Source organism: Aedes albopictus, chromosome 1 (genome assembly GCF_035046485.1).
Source record: "Aedes albopictus strain Foshan chromosome 1, AalbF5, whole genome shotgun sequence".
Taxonomy (NCBI): Eukaryota; Metazoa; Arthropoda; class Insecta; order Diptera; family Culicidae; genus Aedes; species Aedes albopictus.
Window position 1 is genome coordinate 313,356,317 of NC_085136.1, and position 16,852 is coordinate 313,373,168.

The following is a 16,852-nucleotide window of genomic DNA, read 5'->3' on the forward strand; positions in this document are numbered from 1 at the left end:
TTTCCGCAAAACAATTGAAGCTTTGGTCAAGTTCTGTGTAGTCATTTTCATTCAATAAGAATTTAATGAATTTAGAATTTTTTGCTGAATTGTTGGAATTCATCAGCTTTATCTGTACATCTGAGTTTCTTCTTATTTTTAAAACTTCTATGATGAATTGAATATGATTTTTGAAACCTTACAAATATTTAAACTATCTTTAAGAAATTAATTTAAAAAATAGTTTGTTTTCCAAATATTGAATTCTGAAAACATGATATTAGAGAAGTGTTTCACGATTTTGTCTTGCACACTGTAAAGTGAAAGTTGTCAAAAATTAAAAAAAAACTTTGTTAAAAACTTTGGTGCGCCGCGACATTTTTGGAAATGCCAAAGGGCGCCGCGATAGCAAAAAGTTTGGGAACCTCTGGTCTATCGTCATTTGCAACTTTGAGAAAGTGCTCACTGATCTCTACACTGGAGCAGTGTCTATATTCATCCTCTTCTACTTGTCTTTCACCGAGTGAGCAAATGTTACAATCTGGAGAAACAGGGGACTTAGGAGTGCTTTCTACCTCCGCCTGCCCCTTCAGGCGGGAATTTAAGCGTTTTTTGCACAGAACGGGCAGTCCTTCGTGTCGAAATTGAAGAAACCACACCTGTAACAAAATTTATGTTTAGGGCGGTCACAATCCGCTTGGTGGTGACCAGAAAGCCGGCAGTTATAACAAACACCAGGCTTTGGAGGAGTGTATTTCTCCAGAATCGCCTGCAACCCTTTGTCTACCACGTTACTGTTCTGCGCTTGACTTTGTTCACCCGGTTGATCCTCACGTATTGGCTTTTGCGTAATTTTCTCATCCTCTGTTTTATTCGATTTCTGTTCCGAACGAGTTTTGTCGGGTCGATTCACCGATCCAGTCGGCTTCGGTTTGGAGGTCGACCTCAGCTCACTAACCTGATTCCTGCTTTTCGAAGAGTTCTCTTCCTGATTACGGTTTTCGTACTTGTACCAGAACGTGGCATCAAGTTTTCGACCAAAAGGTTTCAAATCTGCCAGGTTATCTATATTAGCCGCAACTACATAGCCTTTGTAGTCCGCTCTAAGATTTCGGAAGACTATCTCGAACTTCTTCCGCTCGGAAATCGGCTTGGTAAGTGAGTTAAAAAGCTTCTGCATATCAAAGAAGAAATCCTGGAATTTCTCTTTTGGTCTCTGTTTCCTCTCAATAGCCCTGAACTCGCTGACATGGTCGTGATCGGGGCTCAGGAACTCCCTCTTCATTTCCGTGACTAAGTCCTTCCATGTAGAGAATTCCCCATTTTCAACTCCTGCCATAAACCAAATTTTGGCTGCGCCCGCAAACAAGTGGATTGCGGAACGGAAAAGCTCCTTTTCGGAAACGTCCTCCGATTTGGCATAGAACTCCACTTCTTTGATAAAACGCATCAGACCCTGTCCCCCATCTCTTCCATCGTAACGTAAATTCCAGTCCGATACCGGTCTACTACGCTTTGTGTAGGACCTTCGCTGCCTGGACTTCCGTCTGCTTGGAGGAGATGGCGACGAGGAAGAATCCGTGTCTATCTCCGAAGAGTTTCGTAAGCCTGTGGGATTTCGACTCTTCCCTGACAAATCGATCCGATTCAAAACTGTTTCTTCTAGCGATCTACGGAAATTCATTCCTGACCCCGAAGGCTGTTGAAGCATTGCTGGGAAGCTAGAGGGTGGAGAGAGTTCCTTAGTTGGCTCCAAATTTGACTTCAGTTGTCGTCTACCCAATGCACCTCTGAGGTTGGACTGCTTTGACCTAACATCTTCCTGTGAACCTAAATCGTCTTCCGTCTGAGTTTCTTGAGACCTACTTTGAACCTGCCTCACCATACCAGATGTGCTTGGCTGGGCCAGCTGCAGCTGTGTTAATGAATTCGAAATCTGAAGCATAATTTCTTTACGAATGGATTCAACAGGTGTGAATAGCGTGAAGTACGTATTGTACAGTTGACGAATCGTACTCGAAAGCTTGTCTAAATCCTCTAAATCCGCATCCTCCTCCGCCGTCTCCTGAATGGCAGAGCATCGTACGGAGTAATGCACTAGGCGAGTTCTCAAGGAGTCCTTAACCCCCTCGAAACTCTTCTTCTTCTCTAGAAAATCCCTTATTTCTTCTACGTTGTGGTCGATCACTTTAATCTCGTCATCGACCGTGCGATTTTGGCACTTCGAAAAATCAACTTTTACCTGTTCACCTTTGTCCTTCAATGCTTCCCTCAAACGCCTCCTTAAAACTCCTACAGATTCAGTCTTCTCAAATGCAACGGCTCGTACATCTAGCTCAAACTCAACTTCCTCCTTCTCTAAATGATGAACCAGTAGCGTCTTATATTTCATTTGGATTTCAGAATCCATGGCTTGGGATTTTTCGTGTTGCAGCAGTGTTCAGGTAGTAAAGGGTGCTCGAATCACGGCCAGATCAACGTCTGTGCCCTCTCCAGACTCACTCTTATCTCCACCTGTACTCACCCTTCTCAGTCGCGATTGTGACTAATCGGACTCCAGGACGGTTTAAAATTAGCCACTGTGGTTCTAGGGCTCACTCTTTACCTCCTGAACAGCTTCTGCTTCCACGAAAATTCCAACAAAGCACCTAAAAACATAAAAAAGTTATAAAACTATCCCAACAACAAATGTAAACATGCACCAAAACAAACTAAATGAACAATGATCACACCGGGGGTGTCCCGATGGAATCTTATCAAAAAATAAACATGCAAATTATAAAAATGAACCTAATTATTTGCCGTTCAGAGAACGCAACGCTCTGAAAACAGTCTAAACTGTTTTCTTCCTTCCTCTCACGGGAACGAAGAGATATATGTAACCGATTCACCAAATTTGTTATTCTAGATTTTATGTTGGGCGCCAATTTGTAGCCCCCCTGACTATGCTCAGTGGAAATGGGGGAACTCCAGGGTCGGAATGAGGGGGAACCGGTATACAACACTCATCAAAACTCAACCTTCCACTTCCAGCGGGAACTCGCATTAGAGCATATCCATAGATATGCTTTAGTTTGGTGGCAATCAATGGTAATCGCTTAAGGGAAAAATACTCAAAGGCCACACTGCCAATTCAATTTTGGGCTAATCGTAAAGCGAGGAAGGCATGGAGACTCCATTCGAGTCCGAAATCAACGAAACAACACAAAACTAGTAGTAAGTGATTCAACTCTCCGAAAGTCCTTTAAAACAACCTGATTACGTGCACAAACATTGTATATTACCTAGTTTTACAAATATTTGGTTGTCTAAATGGCCATGGCTACAAAATACTATATTGTGACGTCACATACATAATTTTACTTGCGGTTTTGATTAATACGCGGTGATACTGCGGGATACGGCTGGGTATCGCTACGACACTGCCGATCGTGGTGTAGAACGGCGGACGGTCGTGACGGTGGCGGCGATCGAGAGGAATCCTGGATGGCTGGTGGCCTGATGCAGTGGTCGTAGAGGATTCTCAGGCCGGTAGGTGACCTGGGCTACAGATGAAGAAGGCAGATTCCAGTCACTCGCCTGAAGAAACTTCACTCTCGCGATCAATGGTGTAGTTTCGGGTCGCTATCCTCACTTGGGGCTTGCAGGAATAAGCCCAACGCTCACCGGATGTCCTAGGCCCAATGCCAGCGAATCCTTCTAATGCCTGTCCGAGGCAAAATGGCTTCCTCCGTCGTGAATAAAAGAACCTTTTGATCCTTTGTGGGCTTCTTGGAGAACGAAGATGGCGTTCTTCTCCCCGAACAAAGCTGCCGAACAATATAAAAGAAAAAGGCCCTTTGTGGACCTACCACGCTTATTAATCTTCTGCTACATATACCACTTTTCCTTACAAAACCGCATTTTAACAATGTTTAGGACATATTTTTAACAGGTTTTTACAAGGAATCACTAGTTTTTGCATGTTTTTACCTTTTTCTTATGTGTTTTATAGTTTGTTTCGGTGTAGGTTGTGGTGCTTGCTTTATATTTGGTGCAACTACCCTATATTAAGACAACAGAATTTTAGACTTTTTTTAACACTTTTTCCAGTCTGTCTAACACCACTAACCACTTTTATTTATTATTTTTAACTAACTAACACTACTAATTTTAGCTTTAAGGCTTTTAGCGGTACTAGATCTAAAATAAAGGACAGACAAATTATTGAAAAATCACTACTAGGACACTATTTCAACGAACATTAGAAACTGTACATCCGACGCGCACTTACTACTCGCTGTATGTTCAGAGCGAAATTGAACTGGCTAAAGCTAGCAAGCCGAGATCGGACTCAAAATTCCCTTAATCCTACGAGCAAACCCGAATTTGCCGTATTTAAATATTGATTACTCTCTTGAGTACCACCGCCCCCTGGCCATGCCTCTGGATTGCTGCTTCGGCTGGGATCTTTTGCCGACGCTCAAACCGCTGTTCATAGAATGCTGGTTGGTGAGTGGTATCGTTGGAAAGGGTTGGGATTGTGTGAGTGTGAGAGTTTTTATTTCTCTCTCTGAGCATGGTGAGCATATCACAGGGTTGTATTCAGGAGTTAATGATTCTTGTTTATTTGTGATGGAGTCACAAGGCAATTTATGGAACCATCGGTTACAAGCTTCATACTGGTTACACTCCTATAACTCTTCATAGTATGCATCGACCTCCGGATTTTGATTTCAAATTTTTCGCGAATTATCTTGAAAACATTGTGGCGACAAATACGCCTGATTCAACCATGTTGTTAGTAGGTGACATGAACATTGCTATCAATAGCCAGAATCGCGAAACTCAAAAGTACTCAGATTTACTATCATCGTACAACATGATGGTAACCAACAGTAACGTAACTAGACCATCCAGCAACAACATCTTGGATCACGTTGTTTGTAACACTGAATTAATGAACAGAGTCACCAATTTCACGATAGATTGTGCCTTCAGCGATCATAGCTTCATATTAACAGATTTGAATATTAGGATTGGGCGATCAAAAAGGAGATTAACGAAAACTAGAACTAACTTCCAAGCAGTCGATGCAGACTTCCGCAGCTTTCTCGAAAACTTCGATTTCTCGCTTTTAGCTCCATCTGAGAGGCTCGCATCCATTACAGGAAAATATAGGGACACAGTGCAAAGATATTCTACAACATATTCTGTAGATGTCATGCTAAAAAAAGACGTTTGTCCATGGATGAAACTTGATATCTGGAAACTATCAAAATGCGCGATAATTTACTTTTAAACGAAAAAAGAGGTTCCCTACAGATCAACACACGATTGAACTGTTACAGCACGTTAACCGGAAGCTAAAAATCAGTAAACGAAATGCCAAGAGGAGTTACTATCAGAGAATGTTCAGTACTACTAACCATAGAGCTCTCTGGAGAAATATCAATGAGCTAATAAGTGAAAAAAAGCCAGATTTAACAACCCCATCACAAGTAGTGAATCAAACGGAACTAACAGAACCTTCTGAAGTAGCAAATATTTTCAATGAATACTTTTCATCTGTTGGGCGTAACCAAATATATTATATTAACAATATAGGTCACTTCGCGTTTTCACATACAACGACATGGAGACACCGTTGGCGAATGATTACAGCACCACCTGTTGTCAGAAAAAGTCAATAATTGTATTTTGACCAATTTTAGTTTACCGTGCAATGCGACATTTCTCGAAAAAGATGTTAGGGGTGTCGAAGTTTATTGTTCCCAAATAATCGAAGTGCACTTTTTCACTTCTTCTTATCGAATCCCGCACCGTAGTGAACCAAACGAGCACTTTTTGGATAGAAAATAATTTCTCTTTTTGATGCGCCTAGATCCGGTGGGTACTCACGAACAATTTATGTGATTAATTTGAGGAGCTCTTGCTATGCCTCCGGAGGGCGATCTTCCGGATTTTTTGTTCGCTGGCCAATCCGATGTCTGTCAGCGTGGACATTAAGAATGATGATATTTGAGGCCATTGCAAATGGAAAATAATAGCTTATACAGCGGAATATAAGTTAATTTTGAAGACAAAAAATGTTGTAAACAAGCGATTTTCACCTTATCTCACCTAGCGCCTCTACTATTGGGGGACATTCGAATTCGTCTTTATCACGCCACAAAATGTTGAAGAAGAGAGAATAAAATTTCTAGATTGAGTTTAAATAAGGGCGAAAGTAACATGAGAGAGTTCTCTTCATCGACTCTCTCTTCTTCAAATTAAAGTGACAAGATGCAAATATGGTTGCACTTTTTGGTCATAAATCGCTAGGTTGCGATGCAATCTAGCGTCTAAGTGTAAAAGTTCGATTGAATTTGCATCTTGTCACTTTAATTTGCAGAAGAGAGAGTCGATGAAGAGAACTCTCTCATGTTACTTTCGCCCTTATTTAAACTCAATCTAGATTTGTTTTAATTTGAGAAGTTCAAAAAAATCGATTATTATTTAATCTATTATTTGAGAAGAAATGGGTATCCCCACTATGCAAAGACAGTTCGACAGAATAAACGTCATTCGGATAGCGCATGCATTTAGTGTGTAGTAGTACCTCTTCTGCCGCTTGGTGGCGACACATTCACTAAAAAGGTGTCGCCAAAAATTCGTAAGAGTGACCTATATTGTTAATATAGTATATTTGGCGTAACCTAGCGAATCGTTTGACTTCGAACGGCGATGTAATTTTTTTTAACACAATGCAAATGTCTGAACATTCCATGTTCATGTTTCCGGCATCTTCTGATGAAGTATTAGGAATTATTGCTAGCCTAGATGTAAATAAATCCACAGGTTGCGATGGATTTCCGATATCTGCGCTCAAAAAATATAGTCACCAGCTGAGTCCGTTGATCTCTGATTGCTTCAACATATGTTTGAGTACGGGAGTGTATCCAGACTGCCTGAAACAAGCTCTTATGTACTCTGTTTTCAAGTCAGATGATCCTAAAATTCCAACGAATTACCGGCCAATATCGGTGTTGCCATCGCTCAACAAAGTGTTCGAAAAAATAATAGTCAACCGTCTTAACAACTTCTTCGCATCGTCAAGATTTTTATATCAACACCAATTTGGGTTTAGAACCGGATCTTCTTCAGAAACCGCGGTTGTAGAACTTGTTGATGAAATTTCTTCGTCCTTGGACCAAAGACATCTGGCGGGTACTGTTTTTCTCGATCTATCTAAGGCATTTGATTCAATAGATCATAACATGTTGTTAAAAAAATTAGACTACTGTGGAGTTCGGGGGTTAGCTAAGCAACTATTACGCAGCTATCTATAAAACCGGTATCAGCAAGTAGTAATCAATGAAACGCGAAGCAATGCTAGTCCAATAGAATACGGGGTTCCACAGGGGAGTAATTTGGGTCCTTTGCTATTCCTAGTTTTTGTCAACGATCTCCCTAATCTGAATTTATATGGCAAACCAAGGCTTTTTGCGGATGACACTGTGTTGTCTTACTCCAGTGTTTCGGTAGAACGAATAGTTCATCTTATGAAGGTGGATTTGGAGCGTATAAACCGTTACCTTGAAAACAATCTATTAGCGCTCAATTTGAAAAAGACAAAGATGATGATCTTTCGCCACAGTAATGCAAACATGTTTACAGTTCCACAACTCTGTGTAGATGGACAGGTCATTGATGAAGTTAGCACTTACAAGTATTTGGGAATTTTCCTTGATAATAAATTACGGTGGGATGTCCATATACGACAAATTATATCACAAAATGCAGCTTTGTGTGGCATTTTGAGGAAACTAGCTTACAGCGTTCCACAGCATGTGCTCATGAAGATTTATCATGCATTCATACACAGCAGATACCAGTATGGAATAACAGTGTGGGGTTCTTGCTGTAAAACATTCCTTAAGGAGCTACTGTCTTAAAGGAATATTTAAACTGCCTCATTTAACCCCATCACTTGACCTTTATAATTAACCATATAATCAAGTCTTTCCTATTCTTGGTCTATTATTCCTGCGAGCCGCTACAATGATGCACAAAATTCAAAATCGTATGGAGTTGCACCACAACTTTCAGTTCAGTGTAGCAATTCATCATCACCACACAAGGAATGCTATCTTGTTGACTAGACGACGTTTCAACATCGAAGTCGGGAGAAGACGGTTCAGCAGCTATGGCCCGCAGATATGCAACAGGCTCCCAAATCAAATTAAACAAGTGTTTTTTATTGTAAGATTCAAATTTGAAGTCAAGGGATTCATTCGAGAAAATTTGGTCGATTACATGTTGCGATAGGAAAAATCAAATCGAAGTGTAAAACCGTCAGTGTATCAGTATACAGGTAGTATATTTGTATTTGTTTATGTGATTAATTGTAAAAATGTGTAGTGTAGTCAAATGTAAAATATCAGTGTACCAGTACTTTTGAATTATTGTTCTTGAATTATTATTGTTTTTTAATTAGAAAATAAGTTTGTCTGAAACTTTTTAGCCAATAATGTAAATTTATAGCCTTGGATGTTCTGAAAATCTTTGTCGAAGACCGCAGAGCGATTCGATGCTTGTAAAAAAAGTTATATTCAACATATCACATGCATGTGTTTAAGTTTTAACACGTAAAGGAATTACAATGAATCAACTACATCGGCTGTTTTCCTACTCTCCGCATCGACCAATGTGGCGCTAGCTTCTATGCGCGAAAAATCGCTAAAAGTAAATCGCAAAAATATTGTATGGCGAATACCATCTAAGGGCAAATTCTTCAAAGTGGAACACATTATTCGAAAAAAAATATTTGGTAGTGGTTGTGCACAATGGTGATCACTATTAAGCCTACCAAATATTTTTTGTATTTCAAGTAATTCAAGTTTAGATGCATTTCGCCATACAAAATTAAATTGATTTACTCCTGCTGATCAACTGTGGCTGCGCGCAAAGCGGGTAGTCCATTACAACAAAATCATGCTGTTTCGGCAAGCAATGCCAACGCTATAACTTTTTACATAAGCATCAGATCACTTCATCGTCTTCGACAAAGTTTTTCAGGACACCCTAGGCTATGTTTTCACATTCTCGGTTACATAGTTTTGGAAAAATTCAAGCTTCTCATGAGAGAAATGCAAAAAAGTATGTTTTCCCATGTAAAATCCCATACAAACTTCAAACGCGATGCGCAAAACGTAGACATAACCGATCGTGCCCAAATTTTGCACAGTCACTTGGGCCCTGAAATGGGACCTAAAAAGCTTTGATCTGATGGGATGCCATCAAATTTTCCATTTTCCCATATAGCGGATGACCCCTCTACACTCAAACCTCCATTTAGGTAAGATCCGTTTAGGTAAAATCTATTTAGGTCCCTCCATTTAGGTAACGTTACCTAAATGGAATTTGACTGTGTTCAGATCAGTTGGAGTACTTAAGATTAGGTATAAGGTTCGTTTATGGAAAAGAAGTAGTGAGTGGTGTTAAGGGGATATGGGGGAAGGGGAGGGGGATGCAATGTTGAGCTATGCCCCCTAACACCCCCCTTCCTTGCAGTGTTGAAAAGTGTCTGTATCCAGCGTCATTTACAGCTGAAATTGAGATAAGCATCCTTCCATCATTTAAGATGAGATGAGATGAGCATCCTTCCATCATTCAATGAATTAAATGCTTTGGCTGTTTTCCTACTCTCCGCATCGACCATTGTGGCGCTAGCTTCTATGCGCGAAAAATCGCTAAAAGTAAATCGCAAAAATATTGTATGGCGAATGGCATCTAAAGGCGTATTTCTCGAAGTGGAACACATTAATCGAAAAAATATTTGGTAGCGGTTGTGCACTATGATGACCGGTTTGGTGCCTCCCAAATATTTTTTCGGTAAAAGCTTTTCATTACGAGAAATTCGAGTTTAGATGCTTTTCGCCATACAAAATAAAATGATTTTACTCCTGCTGACCAACATTGAACGCACTCCCTGCGGGTGATCTATTGATATCAGCTCTAGCATTGATGACGTCAAACCCGACATCAACCTATCATTCACCTGTTTTCATTTTGGCCACCAAACCCAACATAGACCCAACAGTTGTTCGATGTTGGTCCAACAATGGCCCAACATACGATAAAAATTGACCCGACTTTGACTCGACATTCAATAATTTTTCAGTCTGGCGGAATTTTGCAGAGTTTTTCGTGTTTCGTGCCCAGCTAGTCATTTGAATGACAATTCTGATCTAAGACCCTCCAAACCCCCCGTAAACGCCCCTGAAGCCCCTCCCCTCCTGAAACCCATCCCCACCTGAAACTCCTTGAAAGCCATCTGAAACTCCCTCCTCATGACCCAAACATGATCTCCTTCGAATGTCCTAGTAACTCTCCCTTCTTAAACTTCTTTGTAACCTTGTACTCCATTTAGGTAATAAACTGAATCCATTTAGGTAATGAATCCATTTAGGTAAAAAATCTATTTAGGCAGTCCTGACTCGTTACCTAAATAGAGGTTTTGGTGTAATGGGTAGTGTATGTTGCTTTCACAACAAAACGCGCTGCCAACTTCCAGTCGGCATTTATGAATTAATTAATTACCTGCATCGGCTGTTTTCCTACTCTCCGCATCGACCAATGTGGCGCTAGCTTCTATGTGCGAAAAATCGCTAAAAGTAAATCGCAAAAATATTGTATGGCGAATACCATCTAAAGGCAAATTCTTCAAAGTGGAACACATTATTCGAAAAAATATTTGGTAGTGGTTGTGCACAATGGTGACCACTATTAAGCCTACCAAATATTTTTTCGGGAAAAGCTTTGTATTCCAAGTAATTCAAGTTTAGATGCATTTCGCCATACAAAATTAAATTGATTTACTCCTGCTGATCAACTGTGGCTGCGCGCAAAGCGGGTAGTCCATTATCGCGATGTCTCAGATCGCGATGAATCAAGCGCCCACTCTGCTACTGTTTGTGTTAGTTAGATTCAAGAAACGTCAGCACGGTGCTTCATTTACCGTTATTATCCAAAAAAATATACCATCAAAACCTGAAACGCCATTCTCTTTCTTCATCATTCCTACACCTCTGGACAAATTTAAAAAAAAATCGTTGGACGAAATTTTGAGTTACGCCCTTTTAAAGGGCCTAACCCCTAAAAAATCAGAGTTTCTATAGAAAAACATCATATTTTATAACAGAAGCATGTTTCTGCCATCAAAATTTGTGTTACGGCGGCAGGCAAATTGGGTTTTCGGACACTGGGTTTTTAGCAGGCTCAACATCGGGCTTCGGTGGAGTACAGCTTTAAACTGTAAATATATTTCATTGGGTAGGGTAATGCATAGGTTAGGTTAGGTATAAATATATATATATATAAACTGAAACTTACACTATCAGTGTTTTCACCGCGTAAATGTCCAATTGCTTCCCAACCACACATAACATTTAGTTCTTTCTGTAATTGAATGCATGTTTAGATAAGCTAGGATTATGTTGCATGGATTTAAATAGTTACTTTTAGGAATTAATAAATTGCAGTTGGCATCGTAATCCAGATAGTGCCCACATTTCAGTTAGGTGCTGTAAGCCAGTTTAATTTATATAAGTAAATAGAGTAAGAACCAATTCAACTATTTCACTCACTGTTACCTGTTTAGATATAGTTTAAAGTAAATCACTATCTTTAAGACGCACTAATTAACGAAAATGCATTAAGGATGCACGGATTTGCAAGTCACTTGCTGCCTCAAAGCTTTGGTTCTTCTTTTCTCTTATACACAATTCTCCCATGTCAGTCGCAGTAACATTTGACTGTCATCAGAGTGAATACAGTGTTCCCAGCGGCAACACACTCCTCGGTGGCCATTGGAGTTCATTGTGACGAAGAAATTCAGGTCCGCTGTACCAAATGCTGTTCTTGTCGAAGTACGGTCCTGATCCCCACTTGGTTGCTTCGTCAGCCGGGTTTAGCTTGGATGACACCCAGCGCCATTCCTCGCGGTTTGATTTTTCCAAAATTTCGCCCACTCGGAAAGCAACAAAAGGACGATATTTCCGGGGATCCGCGTCAAACCAACAACCATTCCCCGTCTGGAACTCATGGCTTGCGTACTCGGAGTACGGCTAGCCAAATTCGTGGTCGATGGACATTCTCTTCCAGTTCGGAAACAATTCTTCTGGAGTGACTCCGAGGTCGCAATGAGTTGGATTAACGCGGATCCCCGGAAGTATCGTCCTTTTGTTGCTTTCCGAGTGGGCGAAATTTTGGAAAAATCTAACTGCGAGGAATGGCGCTGGGTGTCATCCAAGCTAAACCCGGCTGACGAAGCAACCAAGTGGGGATCAGGACCGTACTTCGACAAGAACAGCATTTGGTACAGCGGACCTGAATTTCTTCGTCACAATGAACTCCAATGGCCACCGAGGAAAACCTACGATAAGGTGACGGACGATATACGCGTCTGCTATGCTCATCGCAATCTAGAAATACCAGAGCAATTGCTGGACGTCGAAAGGTTCTCTTCATGGAAAAGGATGTTACGTGTGATGGCCTATGTTTGCCGATTCGTGAACAATTGTCGAACGTCAAATACTGGTCATGAGCGGAAAATCGATCACCTGACGCAGTTGGAGTTGCAGAAAGCTGAGGAATGCTTATTTCGAGCTGTGCAATGGGATTCGTACGCGGACGAACTAGTTATTCTGACCAAGAACCAACGCCTACCAGTGCAGAAGCGCCAACCATTGGAAAAGACAAGCGCTCTCTACAAAATATCGCCGATACTAGACGCAGCGGGAGTTTTGCGGATGGACAGCAGGATTAGTGCAGCTCAACGTATCCCTGCTGAAATGAAATTCCTGTCATCTTGCCGAAGCGACATCGCTTGACCATGTTGCTTCTGAAGGATCTTCATTGCAAGTTGTTGCACGCCAACAACGAAGCTGTCGTCAATGAAGCACGGCAACGCTATTACATAGCGCATCTACGGACACAAGTACGACGAGTGTCGAAGGAATGTCAGATGTGTAAGATACGCAATGCGCAGCCATCAATACCGCGAATGGCACCCCTTCCAAGTGCTAGGCTATCCTCTTACGTTCGTCCTTTCACTTACTGTGGTCTCGACTACTTTGGACCCCTGTTGGTGAAGGTCAACAGAAGTCATGTCAAGCGTTGGGTGGCTATATTCACATGCCTGACAATACGGGCCGTTCATGTGGAAGTTATCCACACGCTTTCAACCGAATCATGCATCAAAGGGGTACGCAGGTTCATCTCTCGCCGGGGAAGTCCCGCCGAAATCTACAGCGACAACGCTACTTGTTTCCATGGCGCCGACCGTCTTCTGAGGGAGCAGATCAACAAAGGACTTGCTGCGGAATTCACCAGCACCCAAACCTCATGGAAGTTTATTCCTCCAGGCACTCCACACATGGGGGGAGCCTGGGAGAGACTGGTGAGATCGATTAAGGTGGCTCTGGCCACACTCCAAGACGGTAGCCAGAAATTGGACGACGAGTCTTTACTGACTTTTTTGGCGGAAGCAGAAGGTATCGTCAACTGCAGACCACTCACATACCTGCCTCTGGACTCGATCGAGCAAGAGGCCTTAACCCCGAATCATTTTTTGTTGGGCAGTTCTTCGGGGGTTCGTTTACCAATTGTGCAGACAGACAACGAAGTATCTCTTTTGAAAGGTTCGTGGACAGCCATTCAGAAATATCTGGACATCTTTTGGAGACGCTGGACGAGGGAATATCTCCCAACTCTAACAAAACGCACGAAATGGTTTGGCGATGTGAAACCTGTCCAGCCCGGGGACCTGGTCCTGATAATGGATTACCCGCAGGGAGTGCGTTCAATGTTGGTCAGCAGGAGTAAAATAATTTTATTTTGTATGGCGAAAAGCATCTAAACTCGAATTTCTCGAAATGAAAAGCTTTTACCGAAAAAATATTTGGTAGGCACCGAACCGGTCATCATTGTGCACAACCGCTACCAAATATTTTTTCAAATATTGTGTTCCTCTTCGAGAAATACGCCTTTAGATGCTATTCGCCATACAATATTTTTGCGATTTACTTTTAGCGATTTTTCGCGCATAGAAGCTGGCGCCACATTGGTCGATGCGGAGAGTAGGAAAACAGCCAAAGCATTTAATTCATTGAGGACACCAAGCGCAACGAATGGATACGTGGACGGGTACTAGAGGTATTAACAGCCAAGGATGGACGAGTACGTCAAGCTATTGTGCAGACTGCTGGAAGTGCACCTGCTAGAAAACCCATTTCAAAATTGGCGGTTCTGGAGGTATTCAAGGATGCTGGAACCAAGGACATCATAGGTTCCACCAGGGGGGAGGATGTTGCGAAACTGGCAACCCAGTCAGGGCGAAATCGGAATGAGCGAATCCTTGACAGATCCGAAGAATGACATCAGGAACGTCAGGTGGAGTTAGGCAAACAGTACCTAGATGAATCGATGCGATGACGTGGTGATTTCTAGTGCTTCGTACAGAATTTATATTCGATGAAAATTGCTGAATTTGTATTTGATATTTGCTGATAATTTTGATATGTGCTCTGGAATAGTGGCAGGTGTGCTTGACACAGGTGTTAGGTGCATAGATAGAATTAAGATAGATTTCTTGAATTTCAGGTCAATAGCTACCACATATCACCTTCTGAAATCTAACCTACAACTTTGGGTACATAGGAGTGTTTTTTGAGAATTTATAGTTGTCCAGCCAATTCTATAAGTAAGAATTATACCCCTTCCGTCCCAAATTCTTTTGCAATAGTTAACTCAATTATTCATCCATAGTTCGTATAGGCGAAGACAGCGACATTTTTGGGAATACGGTTTGATTTTGATGTACGCACTGAAATTGTAAGTGAGCACTTTACCGATAGTTTAAACCCCTCTCATTAATAAAATTTATGTTTTAGCTTGTAGCTAATGCTAACGAGATTCAGCGTCCCATCTCAATATTCCCCAACAATTTGAAACGCCATTCTCTTTCTTTATCATTTCTACAACTCTGGACAAATTTTGAAAATAATCGTTAGACGAATTTTTGAGTTACGCCCTTTTAAAGGGCCTAACCCCTAAAAAATGAGGGTTTCTATAGAAAATCATCATATTTCATAACAGAAGCATGCTTCTTCCAACAAAATTTGAAACGCCATTCTCTTTCTTTATCATTCCTACACATCTGAATAAATTTTTAAAATAATCGTTAGACGAAATTTTGAGGTACGCCCTTTTAAAGGGCCTTACCCCTAAAAATAGGGGTTTTATAGAATACCATCATATTTCATAACAGAAGCATGCTTCTGCCATCAAAACCTGAAACGCCATGCTCCTTCTTTATCTTTCCTACACTTCTGAACAAATTTTTAAAATAATCGTTAGACTACGCCCTTTTAAAGGGCCAAGCCCCTAAAAAATCAGGGTTTCTTTAGAAAATTATCATATTTTATAACAAAAGCATGCCTTGAAGTCCCAAATAATAAAACGTATTATTAATAATGCTACAATTTGATACTATGCGCTAATATTGGCTATTTGTATTGATGTTTGTATACAAATTGGCCATTACGCTAATATAAGGGAAGTTTTTTCAAACATGTAGGGAGCAATCATGTTTGTATCAATTGCCATTCATAGCGTGGGATGTAAGTTTTTTGTATTGCTTTTTTAAAGACAAAACAAGCGATGGCATGTGCCTATCTCATTCGTTAGATTTTTTGGTGAATGCTGTTTTCAATTAATAAACATACAAAACTAAAGATTGAGATGATCAATTGTAATGATAGTTCTATATTTATCTGCTAAACTACGTTACCGAAGAATAAACATGATTAAATGAAACTAAGTTTTATAATAATTCTACTATAAGTACTTATGACCTTCAAATGGGCGTAACTGGAGAATTTGACCAACATTATTTTTAAATTCAGTTTATGGGTGTGCATTAACTATATAAATGAAAAAGTAAATGAACTGTCGTTTATGTTTTTCATTGTACATTGTTCTGGCTATAATAGTAAATGAAGCCAACAACGTCCGTCTCCTACAGGTTAAAGAATACTTCCCTTATACTGGCGTTATGGCTAATTTTTATACACAATGCATTCAATATTAGTACATAGTATCAAATTGTAGCATTATTAATGATACTGTTCGTTATTTTGGACTTTGGAGCATACTTCTGTTATGAAATATGATGGTATTCTATAGAAACCCCTATTTTTTTAGGGGTAAGGCCCTTTAAAAGGGCGTAACTCAAAATTTCGTCCAACGATAACTTTCAAAATTTGTCCAGAGGTGTAGAAATGATAAAGAAAGAGAATGGTGTTTCAAATTTTGATGGCAGAAACATGCTTCTGTTATAAAATATGATGTTTTTCTATAGAAACCCTGATTTTTTAGGGGTTAGGCCCTTTAAAAGGGCGTAACTCAAAATTTCGTCTAACGATTTTTTAAAAATTTGTCCAGAGGTGTAGGAATGATGAAGAAAGAGATTGGCGTTTCAAGTTTTGATGGTATATTTTTTTTTTGATAATAACGGTAAATGAAGCACCGTGGTCAGACTCCCGCCAACTGATTGGCTGGCGACGACTCTGGCGATTGGTTCACCCGCGACGGATTCATATTGTCGCGTTCGATAAGTCGGCCATAGTTAGCGTGTCTCTGAATTCCAATTTCTGCTACTAACAGGAAGCAAGGGCTTCATTCCCGAGCCCTACTTAGCAGCAACCGAACTGGCTACACAATTTGGGGCTCTATTTTGCGTTACAATGCTTGACAGAGCCCATAGGTGGTCTTAATCTTATTAGTATTTAAGTCTCAAAAATTTAATTTGGGGGCGATTTCACTCGCTTTGGGAAACTCTGATTAATGC

At 40.6% G+C, this 16,852-nt stretch overlaps 3 protein-coding genes across 3 annotated transcripts in view; 1 reads left to right on the top strand and 2 right to left on the bottom strand.

Moving 5' to 3' along the window:
- Positions 1 to 16,852, bottom strand: part of LOC115264289 (serine protease grass) — a 53,315-nt gene that overhangs the window by 35,792 nt on the left and 671 nt on the right. The gene's annotated exons all lie outside the window — the stretch shown is intronic.
- LOC134285750 (uncharacterized) lies at positions 161 to 5,767 on the bottom strand. The gene is made up of 4 exons (XM_062847158.1): positions 4,222 to 5,767; positions 4,091 to 4,161; positions 3,952 to 4,023; positions 161 to 3,826 (listed from the first exon to the last, which is right to left on the bottom strand). The coding sequence occupies exon 4, from the start codon at positions 2,387 to 2,389 to the stop codon at positions 581 to 583; it is 1,809 nt and encodes a 602-aa protein (XP_062703142.1). The 5' UTR covers positions 2,390 to 3,826; positions 3,952 to 4,023; positions 4,091 to 4,161; positions 4,222 to 5,767; the 3' UTR covers positions 161 to 580.
- LOC115264088 (uncharacterized) lies at positions 12,383 to 16,829 on the top strand. Its single transcript, XM_062847161.1, has 2 exons — positions 12,383 to 14,543; positions 14,605 to 16,829. The coding sequence occupies exon 1, from the start codon at positions 12,836 to 12,838 to the stop codon at positions 13,859 to 13,861; it is 1,026 nt and encodes a 341-aa protein (XP_062703145.1). The 5' UTR covers positions 12,383 to 12,835; the 3' UTR covers positions 13,862 to 14,543; positions 14,605 to 16,829.

Bases quoted from the DNA above. Each gene is read 5' to 3' on its own strand.
- LOC134285750 (XM_062847158.1), bottom strand. From the start codon at position 2,389: ATGGATTCTGAAATCCAAATGAAATATAAGACGCTACTGGTTCATCAT.
- LOC115264088 (XM_062847161.1), top strand. From the start codon at position 12,836: ATGTTGCTTCTGAAGGATCTTCATTGCAAGTTGTTGCACGCCAACAAC.